This window comes from Bufo gargarizans, chromosome 7, assembly GCF_014858855.1.
Source record: "Bufo gargarizans isolate SCDJY-AF-19 chromosome 7, ASM1485885v1, whole genome shotgun sequence".
In the NCBI taxonomy this organism is placed as follows: Eukaryota; Metazoa; Chordata; class Amphibia; order Anura; family Bufonidae; genus Bufo; species Bufo gargarizans.
This window is the reverse complement of record NC_058086.1, coordinates 162,710,608-162,733,641: the sequence shown is the minus strand read 5'-3', so window position 1 is coordinate 162,733,641 and position 23,034 is coordinate 162,710,608. Positions and strand designations below refer to the sequence as shown.

At 43.2% G+C, this 23,034-nt stretch overlaps 1 protein-coding gene across 2 annotated transcripts in view; it reads right to left on the bottom strand.

The window, feature by feature from the left end:
- FNBP1L (formin binding protein 1 like) overlaps window positions 1-23,034 on the bottom strand; it is a 141,970-nt gene that overhangs the window by 35,504 nt on the left and 83,432 nt on the right. For both annotated transcript variants that reach the window (XM_044302313.1, XM_044302314.1), the window contains exons 3-7: window positions 17,982-18,035; window positions 16,161-16,308; window positions 14,218-14,280; window positions 13,783-13,887; window positions 11,859-11,987 (exon numbers count right to left, since the gene is read on the bottom strand). In XM_044302313.1, the coding sequence (XP_044158248.1) occupies window positions 11,859-11,987; window positions 13,783-13,887; window positions 14,218-14,280; window positions 16,161-16,308; window positions 17,982-18,035 (499 nt within the window). The remainder of the gene's footprint in view (window positions 1-11,858; window positions 11,988-13,782; window positions 13,888-14,217; window positions 14,281-16,160; window positions 16,309-17,981; window positions 18,036-23,034) is intronic.

Here is a 23,034-nt window from a genome sequence, read left to right as displayed (position 1 = left end):
CAGCTTGCTATGTACTGTGATACATAGACGTTTCAGAAAGAATCATGGAGTAACCAGACCAAAAAAAAAAAAAAAAAACATTTCAGTTGCTCATCCTTCCATTCCCAAATACATGTTTTTGTTTTGTTTTCCCCTGTAGCTCAAAATGTATACAAATACTGAACAGTCTTACTGATACCCAGGAACATAAATTATAGCCCCTCTCACAGGTTTGTGCTCATTTTATATTATGTTCTTGGTCCCGGCAATAACTGTTTAGTACACGTGTCCTATTCCGCCACAGGGCTGTTGCTCGATGATTTTACTACCATCACAGTTGAGACTGACAGTACAGCCCTGCCAAGGAGATGAGCGAGACAGGTTATGTAAGCAGATGTACTAGTCCTCTCCTAAAATTACATAATGTCCATTCCCAGAAAAAGATTTTAATATGTTCCTTGCTTAGTAGCAGGTTGGATTTGATTTAAATCACGATTTAAATCACTAGTCAGTAAGGCTTGATTTAAATCATAGTTTTCTACATAAAGACTAATTCTTGCTGGTATAACATATAATGCAAGTAGATGAAGATTTTTAGAATAACAACTTTTCATATTAGTTTGATTAGGTTGATTCTGCATTCATAGGTTTTCAGAAGTTAGGATTAAGGTATTTTTCTCAACTCGGTTCATGTTATAACATTTTTGCTGTGAAGAGGCGGCATGTCATCTCTGCTGAGTCAAATTCAGTTTTGAGAACTGCAAAAGTAAACCAAGCATCTGTGATAATATCTTGTAGGCAGAGAAACTGCCCAATAATCTTACAAAAACCTCTGAAAGAGCATGACATTGTGAATGGATTAATGGAATTTATTTACCAAAAAAATTACACCTATAGAAACATAGAATGTGTCGGCAGATAAGGACCATTTGGCCCATCTAGTCTGCCCAATATACTGAATACTATGAATAGCCCTTGGCCATATCTTATATGAAGGATGGCCTTATGCCTATCCCATGCATGCTTAAACTCCTCCACTGTATTTGCAGCTACCACTTCTGCAGGAAGGCTATTCCATGCATCCACTACTCTCTCAGTAAAGTAATACTTCCTGATATTACTTTTAAACCTTTGCCCCTCTAATGTAAAACTATGTCGTCTTGTAGCAGTTTTTCTTATTTTAAATATTCTCTCCTCTTTTACCTTGTTGATTCCCTTTATGTATTTAAAAGTTTCTATCATATCCCCTCTGTCTCGTCTTTCTTCCAAGCTATACATGTTAAGGTCCTTTAATCTTTCCTGGTAAGTTTTGTCCTGCAATCCATGTACCAGTTTAGTAGCTCTTCTCTGAACTCTCTCCAGTATCAATATCAAGTATCAATATCCTTCTGGAGATATGGTCTCCAGTACTGAGCACAATACTCCAAATGAGGTCTCACTAGTGCTCTGTAGAGCGGCATGAGCACCTCCCTCTATCTACTGGTAATGCCTCTCCCTATACACCCAAGCATTCTGCTAGCATTTCCTGCTTCTCTATGACATTGTCTGCCTACCTTTAAGTCTTCTGAAATAATGACCCCTAAATCCCTTTCCTCAGATACTGAGGTTAGGACTGTATCACTGATTTTATATTCTGCTCTTGGGTTTTTACCTCCCAGGTGCATTATCTTGCACTTATCAACATTAAATTTTAGTTGCCAGATTTTTGAGACATTCCTCTAGTTTTCCTAAATCCTTTTCCATTTGGTGTATCCCTCCAGGAACATCAACCCTGTTACAAATCTTTGCGTCATCAGCAAAAAGACACACCTTACCATCGAGGCCTTCTGCAATTTCGCTGTTAAAGATATTAAACAATATGGGTCCCAGTACAGATCCCTGAGGTACCCCACTGGTAACAATACCATGGTCTGAATATACCCCATTGACTACAACCCTCTGTTGCCTTTCCCTCAGCCACTGCCTAATCCATTCAACAATATGGGAGTCCACGTACAGCCTTATTCTACATAATTAAAAAAAGAATCTTTATTTCATGATGGAATAACCTTTGGATTGTAATATATTTTCCTCAAAAAGCATTTTATATAAAAAAAAATCAGATTTAAATAAATTTAAAAAAATCAGATTTAAATAAAAAAAAATTTTTTGTTGTTGAAGGTACAGCGAAATCTTAGGGTACTTTCACACCAGCGTTAGAGGAATCCGTCAGGCAGTTCAGTTGCCGGAAATGCCTGCCGGATCTGGAAATCCGTGTGCAAACAGATACCATTTGTTTCCAGATCCGTCTGACAAATGCATTAAAAACCGGATCAGTCTCTCCGGTGTCACCAGGAAAAACTGATGCGGTATTTTTTTCTCACATTTTTAAAAAGGTCTGCGCCTGTGCAGACCGGGAAACCGAATCAGTTTTTCCCGAAAAAATGGTACATGATCCGGCATTAATACATTTCAATGAAATTCATGCTGGATACAGCATTTCGGCAAGTGTTCTGGAATTTTGGCCGGAGATAATACTGCAGCCATAAAAAGGGACTGAACTGAAGACATCCTGATGCATACTGAACTGATTGCTTTCCATTCAGAATAAATTAGGACAAAACAAGCATTTTTTTTTTCCGGTATTGAGCCCTTATGACTGAAATCAATACCAGAAAACTTTAACGCTAGTGTGAAAGTACCCTAAGGTGTTATCTCCTGCAAAACAAGAACGGCTTAACACGTTGCTTCGTTTTTTCACCTCCAATTCTAAATGATCATGCAGTGCTGTGCCTGATGTGCAAAATATCTGGACTATCACCGTCAGATCACATACTCTCTAATTAGGACATTATTGTTTCTGTATAGAGTATTTTTTATCATGTGCAACTACTACTTCTGCCGGAGGGCTAGTAACCCTGCTGCACAGCTCTGTAGCCATTTCCTTCAGTATTAGTGCAGGATAGGGTGCGGTTTATTTATCAGACTTCATTGAATCAAAAAAAATAATTTGTGCCATTTAGAAGACTTTAAAAGAAAGTTTTAGAAAAGCTTAGTTACTATTTAAAGAATACAGTAACTAAACTTTTCTAAAACTTTTCTTTTAAAATGTTCTAAATAGCCCAAAAATTATTTTTGTCATATACTTTATTAATCAATTATACTGTTTCCTACTCAATAGGCACACAAAATCCTGGGCGCTATCGCGTCTTAAATCATTATTCAAGTACAGCGCTGTACTGGAGCACAGATTTCACTGGAGGCCGCAGTGAACGTTGCACAGACAGAAGCAAAGATCGCCTTAAAGACTATGTACACCTTCGGAGGAAATTTTTCTTTATCATTGAATTTTACAGATTTTTGGCAAAAAAAATATTTTAACCACTTCAGCCCCGCTAGGTGAAACCCCCTTCATGACCAGAGCACTTTTTACACTTCGGCACTACACTCCTTTCACCGTTTATCGCTCGGTCATGCAACTTACCACCCAAATGAATTTTACCTCCTTTTCTTCTCACTAATGGAGCTTTCATTTGGTGGTATTTTATTGCTGCTGACATTTTAACTTTTTTTGTTATTAATCAAAATGTAACGATTTTTTTGCAAAAAAAATGACATTTTTCACTTTCAGCTGTAAAATTTTGCAAAAAAAACGACATCCATATATAAATTTTTCGCCAAATTTATTGTTCTACATGTCTTTGATAAAAAAAAAAAGTTATAGCATTTACAAACTATGGTACAGAAATGTGAATTTCCGCTTTTTGAAACAGCTCTGACTTTCTGAGCACCTGTCATGTTTCCTGAGGTTCTACAATGCCCAGACAGTACAAACACCCCACAAATGACCCCATTTCGGAAAGTAGACACCCTAAGGTATTCGCTGATGGGCATAGTGAGTTCATTTTATTTTTTGTCACAAGTTAGCGGAAAATGATTATTTTTTTTTTCTTCTCTTTTTTCCTTACAAAGTCTCATATTCCACTAACTTGCGACAAAAAATAAAAAATTCTAGGAACTCGCCATGCCCCTCACGGAATACCTTGGGGTGTCTTCTTTCCAAAATGGGGTCACTTGTGGCGTAGTTATACTGCCCTGGCAATTTAGGGGCCCAAATGTGTGAGAAGTACCTTGCAATCAAAATGTGTAAAAAATGGCCTGCAAAATCTGAAAGGTGCACTTTGGAATATGTGCCCCTTTGCCCACCTTGGCAGCAAAAAAGTGTGACACATCTGGTATCGCCGTACTCAGAGGAAGTTGGGGAATGTGTTTTGGGGTGTCATTTTACATATACCCATGCTGGTTGAGAGAAATATCTTGGCAAAAGACAACTTTTCCCATTTTTTTATACAAAGTTGGCATTTGACCAAGATATTTTTCTCACCCAGCATGGGTATATGTAAAATGACACCCCAAAACACATTCCCCAACTTCTCATGAGTACGGCGATACCAGATGTGTGACACTTTTTTGCAGCCTAGATGAGCAAAGGGGCCCAAATTCCTTTTAGGAGGGCATTTTTAGACATTTGGATCCCAGACTTCTTCTCACACTTTCGGGCCCCTAAAAAGCCAGGGCAGTATAAATACCCCACATGTGACCCCACTTTGGAAAGAAGACACCCCAAGGTATTCAATGAGGGGCCTGGCGAGTTCCTAGAAATTTTTTATTTTTTGCATAAGTTAGCGGAAATAGATTTTTTTGGTTTTTTTCTCACAAAGTCTCACTTTCCGCTAACTTAGGACAAAAATGTCAATCTTTCATGGACTCAATATGCCCCTCAGCGAATACCTTGGGGTGTCTTCTTTCCGAAATGGGGTCACATGTGGGGTATTTATACTGCCCTGGCTTTTTAGGGGCCCTAAAGCGTGAGAAGAAGTCTGGAATATAAATGTCTAAAAATGTTTACGCATTTGGATTCCGTGAGGGGTATGGTGCGTCCATGTGAGATTTTATTTTTTGACACAAGTTAGTAGAATATGAGACTTAGTAAGAAAAAACAAAAACAAACAAAAAATTTCCGCTAACTTGTGCCAAAAAAAATGTCTGAATGGAGCCTTACAGGGGGGGGGGGGGGGGGGGGGTGATCAATGACAGGGGGGTGATCAATGACAGGGGGGTAATCACCCATATAGACTCCCGGATCACCCCCCTGGTAAGGCTCCATTCAGACGTCCGTATAATTTTTACGGATCCATGGATCGGATCCGCAAAACACATGCGGACGTCTGAATGGAACCTTACAGGGGGGTTATCAATGACAGGGGGTGATCAGGGTGATCACCCCCCTGTCACTGATCACCCCCCCCCCCTGTAAGGCTCCATTCAGACATCCGCATGATTTTTTACGGATCATGGATACATGGATCGGATCCACAAAACACATGCGGATGTCTGAATGGAGCCTTACAGGGGGGTTATCAATGACAGGGGGTGATCAGGGTGATCACCCCCCTGTCACTGATCACCCCCCCTGTAAGGCTCCATTCAGACATCCGCATGATTTTTTACGGATACATGGATCGGATCCACAAAACACATGCGGACGTCTGAATGGAGCCTTACAGGGGGGTTATCAATGACAGGGGGTGATCAGGGTGATCACCCCCCTGTCACTGATCACCCCCCCTGTAAGGCTCCATTCAGACATCCGCATGATTTTTTACGGATCCATGGATACATGGATCGGATCCACAAAACACATGCGGACGTCTGAATGGAGCCTTACAGGGGGGTTATCAATGACAGGGGGTGATCAGGGTGATCACCCCCCCTGTAAGGCTCCATTCAGACATCCGCATGATTTTTTACGGATCCATGGATACATGGATCGGATCCACAAAACACATGCGGACGTCTGAATGGAGCCTTACAGGGGGGGATCAGGGTGATCACCCCCCTGTCACTGATCACCCCCCCTGTAAGGCTCCATTCAGACATCCGCATGATTTTTACGGATCCATGGATCGGATCCACAAAACACATGCGGACGTCTGAATGGAGCCTTACAGGGGGGTTATCAATGACAGGGGGTGATCAGGGTGATCACCCCCCCTGTCACTGATCACCCCCCCTGTAAGGCTCCATTCAGACATCCGCATGATTTTTTACGGATCCATGGATACATGGATCGGATCCACAAAACACATGCGGACGTCTGAATGGAGCCTTACAGGGGGGTTATCAATGACAGGGGGTGATCAGGGTGATCACCCCCCTGTCACTGATCACCCCCCCTGTAAGGCTCCATTCAGACATCCGCATGATTTTTTACGGATACATGGATCGGATCCACAAAACACATGCGGACGTCTGAATGGAGCCTTACAGGGGGGTTATCAATGACAGGGGGTGATCAGGGTGATCACCCCCCTGTCACTGATCACCCCCCCTGTAAGGCTCCATTCAGACATCCGCATGATTTTTTACGGATCCATGGATACATGGATCGGATCCACAAAACACATGCGGACGTCTGAATGGAGCCTTACAGGGGGGTTATCAATGACAGGGGGTGATCAGGGTGATCACCCCCCCTGTAAGGCTCCATTCAGACATCCGCATGATTTTTTACGGATCCATGGATACATGGATCGGATCCACAAAACACATGCGGACGTCTGAATGGAGCCTTACAGGGGGGGATCAGGGTGATCACCCCCCTGTCACTGATCACCCCCCCTGTAAGGCTCCATTCAGACATCCGCATGATTTTTACGGATCCATGGATCGGATCCACAAAACACATGCGGACGTCTGAATGGAGCCTTACAGGGGGGTTATCAATGACAGGGGGTGATCAGGGTGATCACCCCCCTGTCACTGATCACCCCCCCTGTCACTGATCACCCCCCCTGTAAGGCTCCATTCAGACATCCGCATGATTTTTTACGGATCCATGGATACATGGATCGGATCCACAAAACACATGCGGACGTCTGAATGGAGCCTTACAGGGGGGTTATCAATGACAGGGGGTGATCAGGGTGATCACCCCCCTGTCACTGATCACCCCCCCTGTAAGGCTCCATTCAGACATCCGCATGATTTTTTACGGATACATGGATCGGATCCACAAAACACATGCGGACGTCTGAATGGAGCCTTACAGGGGGGTGATCAATGACAGGGGGGTGATCAGGGAGTGTATATGGGTGATCACCCGCCTGTCATTGATCACCCCCTGTAAGGCTCCATTCAGACGTCCGCATGTGTTTTGCGGATCCGATCCATGTATCCATGGATCCGTAAAAATCATGCGGACGTCTGAATGGAGCCTTACAGGGGGGTGATCAATGACAGGGGGGTGATCAATGACAGGGGGTGATCAGGGAGTGTATATGGGTGATCACCCGCCTGTCATTGATCACCCCCCTGTAAGGCTCCATTTAGACGTCCGTATGCGTTTTGTGGATCCGATCCATGTATCAGTGGATCCGTAAAAATCATACGGACGTCTGAACGGAGCCTGACAGGGGGGTGATCAATGACAGGGCGGTGATCAATGACAGGGGGGTGATCAGGGAGTTTATATGGGGTGATCATGGGTTTATAAGGGGTTAATAAGTGACGGGGGGGGGGGGGGGGGGGGGTGTAGTGTAGTGTAGTGTTTGGTACGACTGTACTGACCTACCTGAGTCCTCTGGTGGTCGATCCTAACAAAAGGGACCACCAGAGGACCAGGTAGGAGGTATATATCAGACGCTGTTATGAAAACAGCGTCTAATATACCTGTTAGGGGTTAAAAAAATTCGGATCTCCAGCCTGCCAGCGAGCGATCGCCGCTGGCAGGCTGGAGATCCACTCGCTTACCTTCCGTTCCTGTGTGCGCGCGTTCACAGGAAATCTCGCGTCGAGATGACGCATATATGCGTGACTGTGCGCAGGGCTGCCACCTCCGGACCGCACATCTGCGTTAGGCGGTCCGGAGGTGGTTAAATTGGCTTTTATTAAAAATATTGAGCCGTTCTGTCACAAAGGGTTAACCGTTTTTCTAACTGTGTGACTGGTACTTTCACTTTGTGCCGGTCATCTAATAAACCTCATCTCTAAACTACTAATAGGAAATAAACACTTATATAAGCCACATTCTTATCTGTAAAATAAAAACTGAGCTGTAATGAGTGTTTATAATGTCAGAGCAGAAGTAAGGAGTCCAGCTGCTCCTGGTCTGACGGAAAAGACAGAAAATCCACAGGCTGCTACGACAGCATCTCAGCTATGTACAGAAAAGAGCTCCAATTGAAAAAATTATTTTTAGCTCAAAATGAGAACAATGCAATAATAAAAAATAAAAAATTGGCCTCAAAAGGTGTACATAGCCTTTAAGCTTGGTGAAATTCTGGCACAGCACATTTAGCCGAGGCACAGGATTTAGCTTAGGGGAGCAGGCTCCTGCCTGAGCCCGCTCTGCTGAGCGCAAGGTTCTCCATAGTACATTGGTACAGGAGTAGCAATGTGCTATAGAGAGCCTTAAAGGGCTTCTGTCACCCCCCCATTGTGCAATTTTCATTAGCCGACATTAGCTATTTGCTAATGTCAGCTGAGTGCAATCATACATGTCCTACCTTTGTCTGTGGCTTATTTCTTGTAAAAATCATACTTTTATAATATGCAAATTTCTTCACTACCAGCAAGTTGGGCGTGTACTTGCTGGTAGCCGCCGCATCTGCCACTTCTAGACACGCCCCATCTCCTCTTGATAGACCGGGCCAGCGAGCGTTGGCCCAGTCTGCTGCTGAATTCCAGCGCCGTAACATTCCTCAATCGGTGCAGGCGTACTGGGTGAAGGACGCGCGCTTGCCAGCTTCTTCCTCAGTACGCCTGCGCCGATAACATGACACTACCCCCGGAAGAGAAGACTGCCGATTATCGCTAATGCCGGCAGTCTTCTCTTCTGGGTGTAGTGTGACGTAATAGGTGCAGGCGCACTGAGGAAGGAGCTGGCAAGTGCGCGTCCTTCACTCAGTACGCCTGCGCTGATTGAGGAATGTTACGGCGCAGGCGCGGGAAATCAGCAGCAGACTGGGCCAGCAGGAGGAGGAGAGCGCTCGCTGGCCCTGTCTATCAAGAGGAGATGGGGTGTGTCTAGAAGAGGCAGCTACCAGCAAGTACACGCCCAACTTTCTGGTAGTGAAGAAATTTGCATATGATAAAAGTGTGATTTTTACAAGAAATAAGCCACAGACAAAGGTAGGACATGTATGATTGCACTCAGCTGACAGAAGCCCTTTAAAGAGGACCCCTCACCTCTCCTGACGTTTCCGTTATGAATGAATTGCTAACAGTCTGCAGTAAGGGTACAGAGGGGAGGTAACCAGTTGAGGGGTGTACCTGCACAGACTCTATCCAATCAGTGCTGCCATGTTCAGACTGTGCAGGTACACGCCCCCAACTTGTTACCTCCCCTCTGTACCCTTACTGCAGACTGCTAGCAATTATTCATAACGTCTAGTAGAAATAATAGAGGAATGTCACAACATAGAGCCATAAGAATAGATTCTCCAGAATTGTTATTACATGGGGAATGCATGAAGCTATTAAAATATGCCAGAAGTGGTGAAAGGTCCTCTTTAAGCTGAGCAGAGTGGGCTCAGGCTAAATTCGGGCATAGCACGTCTGGACAGTGCACAGTGCACAGTGTACCCCCCCCCCCCCCTCCCCAAGTGGTAACCTCCCCTCTGTACCCTTACTGCAGACTGCTAGCAATGATTCATAACTTCTAGCACAAATAATAAAGGAATGTCAGGAGTGGTGAAAGGTCCCCTTTAAGATGTGATAGCAACCAGGACTTTGGATGTCTATTTGAACAGGAAAGCAGTATAAATTGGTTAATCATTTTTAGAACATTTAAAAAAAAAAAGTTTGAAAAGTTTAGTTATTCTTTAAATACTTTCAAATTAGGACATTGCCGTTTCTGTAGAGTATTTTTAGCATGTGCAACTACTATGTCTGCCGGAGGGCTAGTAACCCTGCTGTACATCTGTCTGGGCATTTCCTTCAGCATCAGTACAGGATACAAAGGCTGCAGTTTATTTATCAGACTTCCGTGAAACCGAAGAATAATGCTAGTAACTATGTATGGAAATGTCTGGGGCAGACTATGACTTCACATTTAGCAGGTCTCTATAAAAAGAAAGCAATATACTAATGGACGCCAATATATTAGAATGGTTTCCCACTTTTGTCAGCCCGTGCTACATTCGTGGAACAGCAGCAGGCAGGAATGGGCGTTATATAATACCAGATTTCAACCAGAGATCAGCTGATCACAAAGGATTACTGCAGCGTTCAGCTAATAGTTGGAGAGACTGTTTAATCCAAAGGGGCCGTCCTGTCCCAGAAACAGTGGGACCTTACAGAGCTTCCAATACACCATGCATTAGGCTGTTGTGTGCATTCGCGTCCGTTCTGTCATTTTTCACAGTTTAGCGGAGGTCCCATTCATTTCTATGGAGCTGTGAAAAAAAAACTGACATTTTTCTCCGCGTCCGTGATTCCAGTCAGTCAAAAAAATATAACCTGTCCTATTGTCAGTGGAATACGGAGGATGGACCAATTCAAGTCAATGGGTCCGTCAAAAAAAAAACGGTGCACAACTGGTATGTCATCCGTGTCCGTTTTTTTCTACAAGACCTTGGTGCAATAAAATTTACACTTTTCATTAACGTTCTTTTTTTTTCCCCCGTCAGACAAAAAAAATAAGGAAACACAACTAAAGCAAAATCGGACACGGACCACTGAAGCCAAATCACTGACAGTGAAAAAACACTGTCGTGTGCATGAGGCCTAACACAGATAGTCCATTCATTTCAACGGACCACCTTTTCTCGTGTGGCAGTGGATGCAGGCGGATTACAATCCTTACAATAATTAAAGGCGGTATCCAGTGAAAAATATTCTACATTTTTCAAACCAGCACCTGGATCTGAATACTTTCGAAATTGCATGTAATAAAAATGTTGTATAACCAGTAAGTTATTCACTGAATTCTATATCTGTATAGCGCCACCTGCTGTTTGCCCTTTGTCAAAATTTTCTGTCCCGCTCACTGAGGTTGACTTGACACACATGCTAGTTCAATCTTTTAACAGTCTCAAGCTGCAGCAAAAAAAAAAAAGTCTCAAAAAAGCCTCCCATTCATTTCAACGTCAGGCAGAATTTTTTTATTAGTTTTTTCACCCCGTTTTTTTTTTTTTTTTCCAGCAGCAGCATGTTCTGTGTTGGAGCAGAATCTGCACGGATCCTCCCATTGAAATGGAGGAAGCAGAGAAAATAGGAAACAAAAAAAAAAATAATACAACAACTGTGCAGTAAAATCAGTGCTGATTTTTTCAGCGTATTTTCAAAATAGATGAGCAGCCTGAATGGGAGACCCCTCTATTAACTCTGAATTCTCTAACACAATATTAGAAGCCGGGTTTAACAAGTTTATTTGATGTTATTTCATGTTACATGCTGCTTTATGGCGATTATAGGGAGGGGGCAGGGTAAAATAATGGCTTCCTTTGTTTAAGCACACAAAGCATGAAAAAACATTGACTTGGTCTCCGTTAACAGGTATCTGCAGTTAAATAAACAGGAAACCTATAAGGAAAGTCATTGTTCAAAACATCTTCTGATGACCGCCAGCGTACACACATAAAAGGAAGCGCGGGTCTTCCCTCACAGTTCTGGCCAGAGCGATACCAAACATGACATTTTTTTTCAAAAAAATTTCCCTGTTTATCTTCTAATATTAAAGTTTGAATGGTATATTTATATTCATGTATAACCTGACACACCCGGCTTCAACCAATGCCTTCTTTTATCCTGTACACCCGGCCCAGCAAATATTTAAAAAAGACAAACAGAGAAGCAAATAGAATATATATAACGCAACACAAACAGGCGCCGCTTACCTTGTAAACCTGGGGGATAACGATGTAGAAATGTTTGTGTTGTTCTGCGTTGTAGTTCTGTAGTTGTGCCGCGTATTCGTTTTTGCTTTCGTCTGCCATGTGCGTGCGCAGGTTCAGCTGCTGCTTTGCCTAGTAAAAGGGACAGAGGAATGGAAGGCAATTTACAAAGCGGTAAATATTAGCAATTGGGTCCGTCCGGCACCGTTCATCTCAATCATGAGCCGACAGAATAACAGAAATTGCTAGCGGTGATCGGAATGACACCTTGCTTGTACAGGTCTGCTCTTCTTTTAGTTTTAACAGCACAAAAATATTTTCTGGGGGATATTTATCATGTCCCTTGCGCCAGAAAAGAGGCTTTAAAAAGTCAAACTGTTTGTGACTTGAAAAAAAGATAAAATAAAGTTGCAAGTGTTTAACACCAACCTTTGCCACTTTTCCAAAAGGGGACGTGACAAGTACGGGAAAGGGCCATGGCCAACAGCTTAGGCAAATTTATCCTTATTTACAGCATTTTTCTGGTGCAAATAAAGCCAGAAATCTACGGCAGATCTGACCGGTCGTAGATTTTTGTTTAGGTGCACGGACTGCCAGAGTATGCGCCTGATTTATGATGAAGCGTGCACCTTATTATAAATTAGGCGTATCCTCTGGCAGCGCAGGGGTTATCAAGCAGATAAATCTTTTTTGCCATTACAGCAATAGAGGCTAAAGGATCTTTTACAGAGGCCAAGGATAGGGACAATTATTGGGGATGAACACTTGCACCAAAGCTCTTTCTTGATAACTGCCCCATGTAAAGGTTCCTATGGACATTCATTCCCAATCATTGTCCACTCTCTTGGCCCATAAAGAAAATGGTGCACTCTTCGTTACGAGCGTGCTACAGTGCTCCTATCCACCTCATGGCCGCGGTATATCTGGATGTATATACAGTAGACCACAATCATTGATGAGGGGAGTGTATCCCTCACCGTAACTATGAAACAGGATCCACATTTAAATAGCTACAAACAATCTCATAAAATTCCTGCTCATCTACAGTTACTGTAGGTACAGCCTCTCCCGGTACCAAGTCTCTTAGCATGCCGAGATCTGCGCTGTGTCCACAAAAACTACAGTACAACATTTTTTCAAAACTTAATTGACACAAAGCAGCTGTTTTTCATGCACCTTGGCGGGCATGCAGGCGATTTCCAAACTTCTTATTGCACAGATCTGTAACCGATTTCTGAAGCAGACTTCTTTGTGCACAAATGCAATGGTGAAATTTGCTGCAAATTCCACACAAAATCCACTTCACTTCTACAGGATCATAGTGACATAAAGCGGTCAGAATGATCCTGGAGCAGCAAGGGCAAGCAACGGCACACAGCATTATAAATCATGATAATGCTGTGCGCTCCTGCAAGTCCAGAGCGGAGGATCACGCTCGCACACTGAGCCCGATTCCCTAAACGGACTCGCTTGTATGAAACAACCCTAAAGTAATCACGCTTATCCTTATTTAAAGGGATATTCTGGTTATACCAACTTATCCCCTATCCTACTGCTGGGACCCCCACTAATCACAAGAACAGGGGAGCCCCCCCCTCCCCCCCTGAAATGGCTGAAGCAGCTGGTCGGAAATGCGCGCCGCTGCTCAATCCATTTGTATGGGAGCGCTGAAGATTGCCAAGCAATTTACTCAGCTATATCTGGCGCTCCCATACAAATGAGTTGAGGGGCGGTGTCCATTTCCAACCAGCCGCTCCGTCCATTTCAGGACATGTAGGTAAAAGCCAGGGACTGGGGAACCAATGTGACTTACACACTCAGTAACTGTTTGATTTGCTAGAAAATAACTAAGTAGTACAGATAAGAAAATGTCACTTCGGTCTTGTTTCTGAGTAGGGTAATATTGTCTTAAATGTGAAATATTCACCTTCTCCACATCAGATTTGGTGGCATTGGTGTCATTATCCAGTTTCTCGTACGTCTGCTGCGCCTTTTCCGATTCTCTGCATTCCCGCTCAAACTTCTTTTTACTCTGCAGATGTAACATTTTGAGTTAAAAAAAATTAAAAAAAAAGCATAAACAGAATACAATAAAAATATTATACACTGCAAAATAATATTCTCAAGTGTGGTCATAAAGCAACTGATTGACATAGGCAGCGTTATCTACTAAAACAGCGATCAGCAACCTTCTGCACTCCAGCTGCTGTGAAACTACAACTCCCACCATGCACACTTGCTTGGATGTTTTTCAAACTCCTATAGAAGAGAAAGGAGAATTCTGGGAGTTGTAGTTTCAGAACAGTTGGAGTGCCGGAGGCTGCTGATCCCTGTACTATAACATCAAAAAAGCATCACTTACACTGTCCATTTGTTTCAAACATATATCGAGGTACTGCTGCGCCCTCCGCCCCTCCTGCAGATGCTGTCAGGAAAATAAAGGAAGTATATTATCAATTACTGTCAAAGGAAACAGTAAAACGTGTTATGATATATTAAAAAGCTTGTATACCCATGATTTAAAAATAATGATTTATTTTATTTAAAGAAAAACCTTGGAGAGGAGCCGTCACCTCTCTAGACATGTATGTTGTGCCATCCATTTATTATTCCTGCTAGAAGTTATAAATAAATTGGTAGCAGTTGCCAGTTGGGGGGTGTCCCTGCACAGTCTGGGACTGGAAGCACTGATTGGAAACAGACGTGTCAGGAGGGGTCACAGGTCCTGTCACCATGAAAATGCAGGCAGCATGTTATAGAGCAGGAGCAGCTGAGCAGATTAGTATATATTTTTATGAGAAGAGATTCAGTAAAACTTGTAATTTATTCATGCAAGTTCCTGCTCATTCTGGGCTTTGGAGTCCAGGAGGCGGTCCTATCAGTGATTGGCAGTTGTCTATACACAGTCATAGAGGGAAGGCTGTCAATCACTGATCGGACCGCCTTCCTAGACTCCAAAGCCCAGAAGGAATTAATACGTATAACATACAAGTTTTACTTAATGTTTTACAGTGTCTGGTAGCATTCCCTGTATAACAATGGTCCTTTCACACAGACTGACAATCTGGCCAATTATCAGGGATTTTGGCTTGCAGAAACACTTCTTCCCGATAACTGGCTTATAAAAGGCGACGGCGATCACACAATGAATGAGCAAACTTGTTCACGGGGAGATCGTGTCTTTTGGCCAGCACCCAAGATCATCATTTCTGGGCAGCAGATCGGCCTCTGTAAACAAGGATTCGCTGCCCAGAAACAACAAAACTGTATGGCGAGGTCAACGCAGCTCTCATCTCCCAGACAATTAGGCAATTATTGGGAATATTGTGTTAGTTCACGATAATTGCCTTCTAAATAGGTCCCTGTAAAAGGGTCTTAAGCGTCTACACATACATGGCTGTCAGGCACTGATGAGACCACACACTTGGCTACTGAGCTCAGAAAGAGCAGAGATTTAAATACCGGTATATAAAATAAAACTTCTCATAAAACTGTCAGTCTGCTAGAACATGCTGCCTGCAGATTGCACTGCATTTCAGGACAGGCCCTCTTTAAATCTAACCCAACACAATAGCTAAAAATCCATTTGTGAATGAACTCAAATCCAGATGCAAAAACTTGAGACTTGCTTGTACAGATTTTATGCAGATTTGAGACTGTGCAAAAATGATTCGGACATAGAAATATCCTACTCGGCACATGTGACCCAAGAAACTGCATCCAAACTAAGACGACTCTTAAGCATCAAGGTCACACGTTTTGCCCATATTCTGCAATAACGTTGTCTTGTTCCGGTGGAGCACAGCACTATTGACTGTGTGTATGAACCCTAATGGCTTCTATAACAAAGTATACCTGAGCTAGTGAGCGGAGACTAGCTGCTATGAGGTCTCCTATACACAGCGCACACACAGAAGAGGAGATCCTGCTCCCCAATTTCTTCTTAGCGCAGCAAGAGCATTTACGGGTTCCCTTCAGTTGACTGCTGCTCTACTGGTTACGGTCATTATTATACTGTTACCTACATGAAGGCCCAAAGTGCTTCTTTCCTTTGCTAAATCCAACAAATATGGGTAAATGACATGAAATTCAGTAAAAATAAAAAATAGTATTAGGCATTCAGTGCCAAAAAAAAAACCCTATCCTGACGTATACATCGGATGTGTAGCCATACAGTTGCATTATGGCTTTTTACATAAAGTACTTGTACTAGAAAGTGCCTGTCTACACACATCTGGCACCCATTTTGCCATGGGTGCAGAAAAAAAAAAAAAAAAAATGCATGAAAAGCAATAAAATAAATACCGATTTTCGCTCAGCTTTCAGCTCATAGGAATACTTCATTATTTCAGCATAAACTTTGTGTCCAATTTCCTCCGCCACTACTTCCCGCTGTCCGGCATAGTCATTCAGCTCATTCAGTATGTTATAAAATGCCATGCATGATGTAAATCTGCCATAGAGGGAAGAAAAAAGATCTTAAGATTTCCCATAGTTATGCTGCCCATCAGAGTTTAGTTTTCTGTTCATGTGGAGGTGTCTCCATGACTTCCTTATGATGTCACCTATCAATTACAACCCACAATAACAGACAATTCCCCCCCGCCCAAACACAGACAATCCCCCCACAGGCCCGCATAATCATGGTGCGGACTAAGGAAGATGGACATCTAAAATCGGGCTGTGCATAGTGATGGCATTCATCTACACAGCTCCAACATGGAGACAATGTAATTTCAATATTCTGGATTTGGGCCTAAAGCAGAATACTGGGTCATGTTCTTGGCCTTGTTCACGCATAGATCTTAAGGTACAGCTTTAGCATTACTTTGTTTCAGAGAAAACAGGAAAAAAAAAAAAAAATGTTCTTTAAAACTTCTGTCTTTTAGACCTCTTGTTTTGCAATTAACAGCAACATCAATTATAATATAATGAAAATAGTAATAGTAAATGTGAAAATAGCAAAATTAATAATACTATAAATAGTATAAGGGTCCATTCACACGTCTACAAAATGGGTTGGGTGCGGACCCATTCATTTTCAATGGGGCCGCAAAAGATGCGGACAGCACATAGTGTGATGTCCGCATCCGCACTTAAGTTCTGCGGCCTCGCAAAATAAATAAATAGAACATGTCCTATTCTTGTCCGCAGACACACAAGAAAAGGCATTTCTATTATAGTGCTGGCCATGTGCGGTTCGCAAAATGCAGAATGCACATGGCTGGTGTCCGAGTTTTGCGTATCCGCAATTTGCGGACCGCAAAACACTTGCGGATGTGTAAATGGACCCTACGGCTGGGTTCACATGATATTTTATGCCTCAGTTTGTCATATACGTTAGAAAAAAAAAGGATACAAGAACACAGCACACCGTGTTCTTGTATCCCGCAGAGTCCGGTAAAAAAAAGTATACATTTTGTTACAATAGTAAAAAAAAAAAAAAATTATAATGGAACTCTATAGTGAACAGATGCCACTGTATGGCACCAGTCTGAGGCATCCGTTTTACGTATATGTTTTTGCATACATTAAACAGATGAGAAAAAAGTGATGTGAACCCACCCTTAGTACCATTACTGAGGTGGACACAGAAAAGCTGTTCTGTTACAACAGCAGATGGCGCTATTTTTTTTCTGTTTTGATTTCACACAACCGCATCCTGATGTGTAATCAAAATGGAACCGTTTTGGTCGGGTTTTGAGATACTGCACCGGATCTCAAAACCTGAAACCAAAAGGCATATGTGAAAGTAGGCTGAAATAAGTGCAGTCCAATTATAATCTAGAGAAGGGGCCTAGAAGTGAAGTTCAGCACACCATGCATGCCCAGCGTACAATCCATTCATCGACATGGACGTTTAGCCGAGCGAGTGTTCAGCTATTTCCGGAATTCCCATAGTTGTGAGCAGAGGATGGTGGCTGATCTCTGTTCACTTCGGGGTCCTGCTCTGGACATAGGAGGGGGTCCCAGAGATAGGACCCTCACCTATGTGATGTTGATGGCATATCCCGCAGATATGGCAGCATTATCCCAGATGGGAATACCCCTTCAAGCAAAACAAGAAACAATACAACAGATAAAAGTCACCCGATTCTATTAACGCTAAATTTTAAATGCAAATACCTGGGCTCTTCCTCTTTCGAAGAACGTTTCGGACAAAACTTTTTCACCAAATTCCTAAAATAAAAAGTTAAAAATTGTGGTGAGGATGATGGAGCTGGAGAAATCCATTACCCCACCTGTATCCGTCATTATAAATCTAAAGCTTCACTTCACAAACGCTTATAAAAATTGGAGAGAGGTAAAATATTTACAGGAAAACTAAATAGAGACAGACATGACAAAGGGAAAGTGGAGATAAATATCACAGTCAACACTTTTTTTGAGAATTCATCACTTTGTGGCTGACGTCAAGATTGAGTTTTTTTTTGTTATCCCATATTCCAGAGAGGCCGACAGAAGCCTAGATTCCTATAAGGATAAACCAGCATAGGATGCCCCCACTATAGATCATAGAAAAATCAATTGCCAGCCAACATAGTAAAAAGCTATCGTTTTGGCTTTTACCTTATTGTATGACTTGCTAAAGAGTATTTCAGCAGTTCTGACCATAGTAAACTGATGGCAGCACTAGGCAGGGGCTGAGAGAGCAATACAACATGTCTTGTGGAGCTTTTCTCCTAACGAGTTGTGGGAATATGCAGTTTTATTCTGCAAGATTCTGAAAGTGCTAAGGAGGTGGAGCTTCACTGGTAAGTGCTCTCTGCACAGAGCCGCTTCATAGCCGCTCACCTCAGAGACATATATACTGGTCTCCTGGATGGATGCTACACCTGTCACTCAGAGGAAGGGTGAGACTGAAGCAGCTCAATGCAGAGAGCAGAGAACACATGTCCGTGAAGCTCCAACCTGAGCACTTGTAGGAGCAGAATCTGGCAGAATAAAACTTCATATTCGCACTACTCCCGATCATAAAAACTCCACAAATGGTATGTTTGTACTGCGCTCCCCAGCTCCTTCCTAGTGTTATCAGCAGTTTAGCATGGTCAAAACTGCTGACAGACTTAATTTAAGAGGGGTTATCCAGTCTCCAATATGGATGACCTATCTGCTGATCAGCTGTTTGAACAGACCGCTGCTCTTGTATGAGCTCTGCATTCTCTTCGCTGTTTACTTGCTCGCGGTCTGCATTGCAGGAGCAGTTGGAGTTACACTCCGTCCCACTGAAGTGAATAGGACAGAGGAGCTGCAATTACACTGCTCGTCGCTGCTGCAATGTCGACGGTGAGCAGGTAAAAACAGTGAAGAGAAAGCAGCGCTCATATGTGCTCTGCAGTCTTTTCAAACAGCTGCTCAGCAGGGACCCCTGCCTATCCGGAGGATAGGTCATCAATATCTGAAACCGGACAACCCCTTTAAGATGTCAACAATAGACTGCACCTTCACAAACACAAATATCAAGTCTGAATGTAGTCCACCAGGGGCGTGCTCCAGGTCGGGCTGAGGGACAATCATTTAAATTATTTACCCCCCACTCGTTAGGTTACAAACTTTTGTAATAAACCACTCAACCAAAAATACCCAATACACAGCAAACCATAGCCACAAAATCCATTCAATCCATTAGGCACTGGCCCAGTTACCCGGTGCGCCAACCCTACTTATTTTGGGGGCAGACACTAAACCTTGTGTAAACGCGTGCCTCCATGGTAGGGCTGTCCACGATACGCGTGCCTGTCATATTGAATAGAAACGCTGCAAAAAAGCATTCAGAACCATCCTATTCATAACCTGCAAACCTCCAACATATCAGTTTATCAAGTTTGTGCCGTTTTTCAGTCTATGAAAATTCGAAGGCTCTCTCATTATTATGCATTAGGTGGAATACATAACAATGTGGTTTCCTAGCAACAGAGCGACTGCTCTTTGAACGAGCGTCCTTCTGGCATTTGCAGATAGAAGGAAGAAAACTGTTTTCCAGAGCGAGAGGTGAAAACGCGTGAAGGCTGCGAACTCCGGAACATCATCGCCAAACTGTCTCCGTAAGTAACGCCCCCGTATCCTCATTTCTTGGGATGACCAGTAGATTATGGCAGCATCCTCCATATTCTTGAGTTTTTAATCATATGACAGGAGTGGACACTACATATCCTTCCTCAACATAAAGCGCATAGAATAGAAAAGTAAAAACCTATAACCAGTGTGCAGGGCAAAAAAAATAAAAAATATGTGGATTTTACAGTGGATTTAACCACCGTGTCTGTATTTCAGGTCACACCTCAGGACCAGGTCTCAAATGTGACAATACAAGGTTATTATTTCAAGGCATATTTTGGAGGAAATGCATAATTAACATTTCTGTACCAAATATGTATCACAACACCTCTCTGTAAGGGCTTCAGGATACGCTTCAGAGCTCCGTGAAGTTCACTGAAGGACTGCAGTTGATCCACTTGACCATTATAAACCCTAAAATGGGTTTTCCAGTTTTACTATGATGTATAACAGATATGCTCATGTACACTGTACATCTTCCCCATGCTTTTTCACCCCAATTTGGACCCTCCTGACCCGTTACCATCATGTTAACAGATCCCTCTGATTTCTTTCCATCCTGTATGTAGCACTTCCTGTTCCTGTATCCAACCAAACCCATGATGCACTTCTCCTTCCTGTGCCACAGCTCCAGCACCGCCCCCAACAACACCCAGCTAGTTTATAGCTCCTCCTACCCAGCTAGTTACTAGACACTCCTTTATCACTGCCCCTAACAATGCCCAGCTAGTTTATAGCCCCTCCCACCCAGCTACTAGACACTGCCCTATCACTGCCCCTAACCATGCCCAGCTAGTTTATAGCCCCTCCCACCCAGCTACTAGACACTCCCCTATCACTGCCCCGCCCATGGACACGACATCACAGGAAACAAGAGCTGCATGGACAGGGTCATGTGGCTACAGCCAAGAATGTAAAAATTGGAGCAAAAAAGGGAAAATAAATACATTACAAAAGTAAATCAAAGATGTTTATTTTAAAGAATGTTGATGCAAACTGGAAAACCCCTTTAATATGCTGGTTTATCACTAGATAAAGACCTACATCTAATAATACATATAAAACATAACACTTGGGCTGCAGTTTTCACTAGACACACAGGGCACTGCCTTACAATATTACAGGAGGGGACACAGTGAGGAATGTCACCTTGGCACTGGATATTTGAAGATTACAGTTCTTGGCTTCTACACTTTCCTGAACACATTTCCCTTCGTAGAGAGAGCATACAATGTCTAGCGATCGCGGCCCACTCGGGAAGTGAAAGTAGTCTTTATCAGGGATAGCCGAGACATGTACAGGAAAAACGCCATGCCTGCACCCTGGAGATTTCGGGTCTAATTGTAGCCTACGAGCAGGCGAGGGAGCGAGAAACAATACAGGTCTATACAGCTAAGTACGGATTGTCGGATGTCAGGATGGAGAGGGGTTCATAAACCATTTCCATATAATAAATCAGATGTTAGCGTGAAGACTGGTAATCACTTTTTTTTGTCACATAGAGAAAAACCTTTTGTTTTTACACCCTTATTGAAGGGGTTTTCCAAGATGCTAAGAAATCTAAGAAAACCTTAGCATTGTGCCCACATTATAAAAGGGGATTGTCCGGCCCCTAAAGGGGTTATCCGGTAATTTATATTGATGACCTATATTCTGGATAGGTCATCAATATCAAGTCAGTGGGGTTCCAGAACATCCGCTGTTCAGCAGATAGAAGAGGCCTACACTCTGTGAACGCTGTGGCCTCTTCATAGGACATGTGGTGTCACCATACATCGGTCACGTGGCCTAGTTGCAGCTCAGCCCCATTATAGTGAATAGGGTGAGCTGCAATACCAAGCACCGCCACTGTACGGCGATGTCCCTGTAAAGCTGCCAGGGGCCAGCTGTGCTCACCAGATCTCTGGCGAGCATGGCAGCTCCCTAAAACAGCTGATCAGCGGTGGTGCCGGGACTCGGACCACCGCCAATGTTATAACAATGACCTATTCTGTGTATCTTTATCTGGTTAAGTGTTACCCTTTAAGTGTTAGATGAGCATAACAAAATACAATAGTACCTCACCCCCGGCTGCTCCGATTCAAACACTTACTGAGTTCCCGCTGGTCTCTGCTTCCTGTTTTTTCTCGTCACACAGGAAACCCCCACTCAGCCAATCACAGTGTAAGGCGGATCACTGCCAATTGGCCGAGCATGCACTTCCTGTGTGTTGAGAGGGACCATGAAGCAGAGACCTGGTAAGCGACGGAACAGGAGCCATGTAGGTAGGTTTGGGGAGGAGAGGTTTTTTTTAAAATGCAATTCTGAGCCCTTAAAAAAAAAAATATCGCCAGACAACCCCTTTAAATATGAAACATTCAGTTGTACGTCTTGTACCTATCCTGCCGCTGTAAAGGCCAGTTTCGGACAGTCAAAATTGGCCAAGACACTGGAAGCATCGAGAATTAACTCGAAATGAAAGATTTGAAAGTTTAAGGATTGAAAGGGGTCGTGCAAATGTGCAAAAAGTAGTGACAATAGACAGCAGACTTCTGACTCCTGAAAGCACGATCGTCCAGCAGGAAAATGATTATCCATGGTTGGCAAAACTAAGGGGGTCATTTACTAACAGATATACGCCACTTCTGCAACTATATCTGCAACTTTTCCCCACTCATGCAAGGTCTAAAAAAGAAAAAAAAAAGCAAAGAAAAAGGGGACACGACATGGGCGGAGAAGGGGACAGGCTGGCAGTAGAAAATGGTCTAAATCTACGCCAGCAAGGGGGGGCCGGTCTTAATAAATGACCCCCTAGATGTGTATGGCATGACTGGCAAATTTGGTCGATGACAAGAGAGTCAGTTTATTCTGGTGGGATCATTCATATGAATTCCATGGACTGGCTTTAGTAGCGATGGTGGGGATGGCCATTGTCTGGACATCCACCTTCAATGACCAATCCCTTTAAGGATTCCTATAATCAGCCTATCTGCCAACAGCATGTGGTTTATACTGCCAGTCCCTAACAGCTGTGCCGCTCAATGAGGCAAAACTTGCATTAGGACAGGTCACAGATGTACACAGAGGCTCATGCAGAAAAGCAGGACAGCAGAGGACCTCTTCTTCTCCCTTATCACCATTT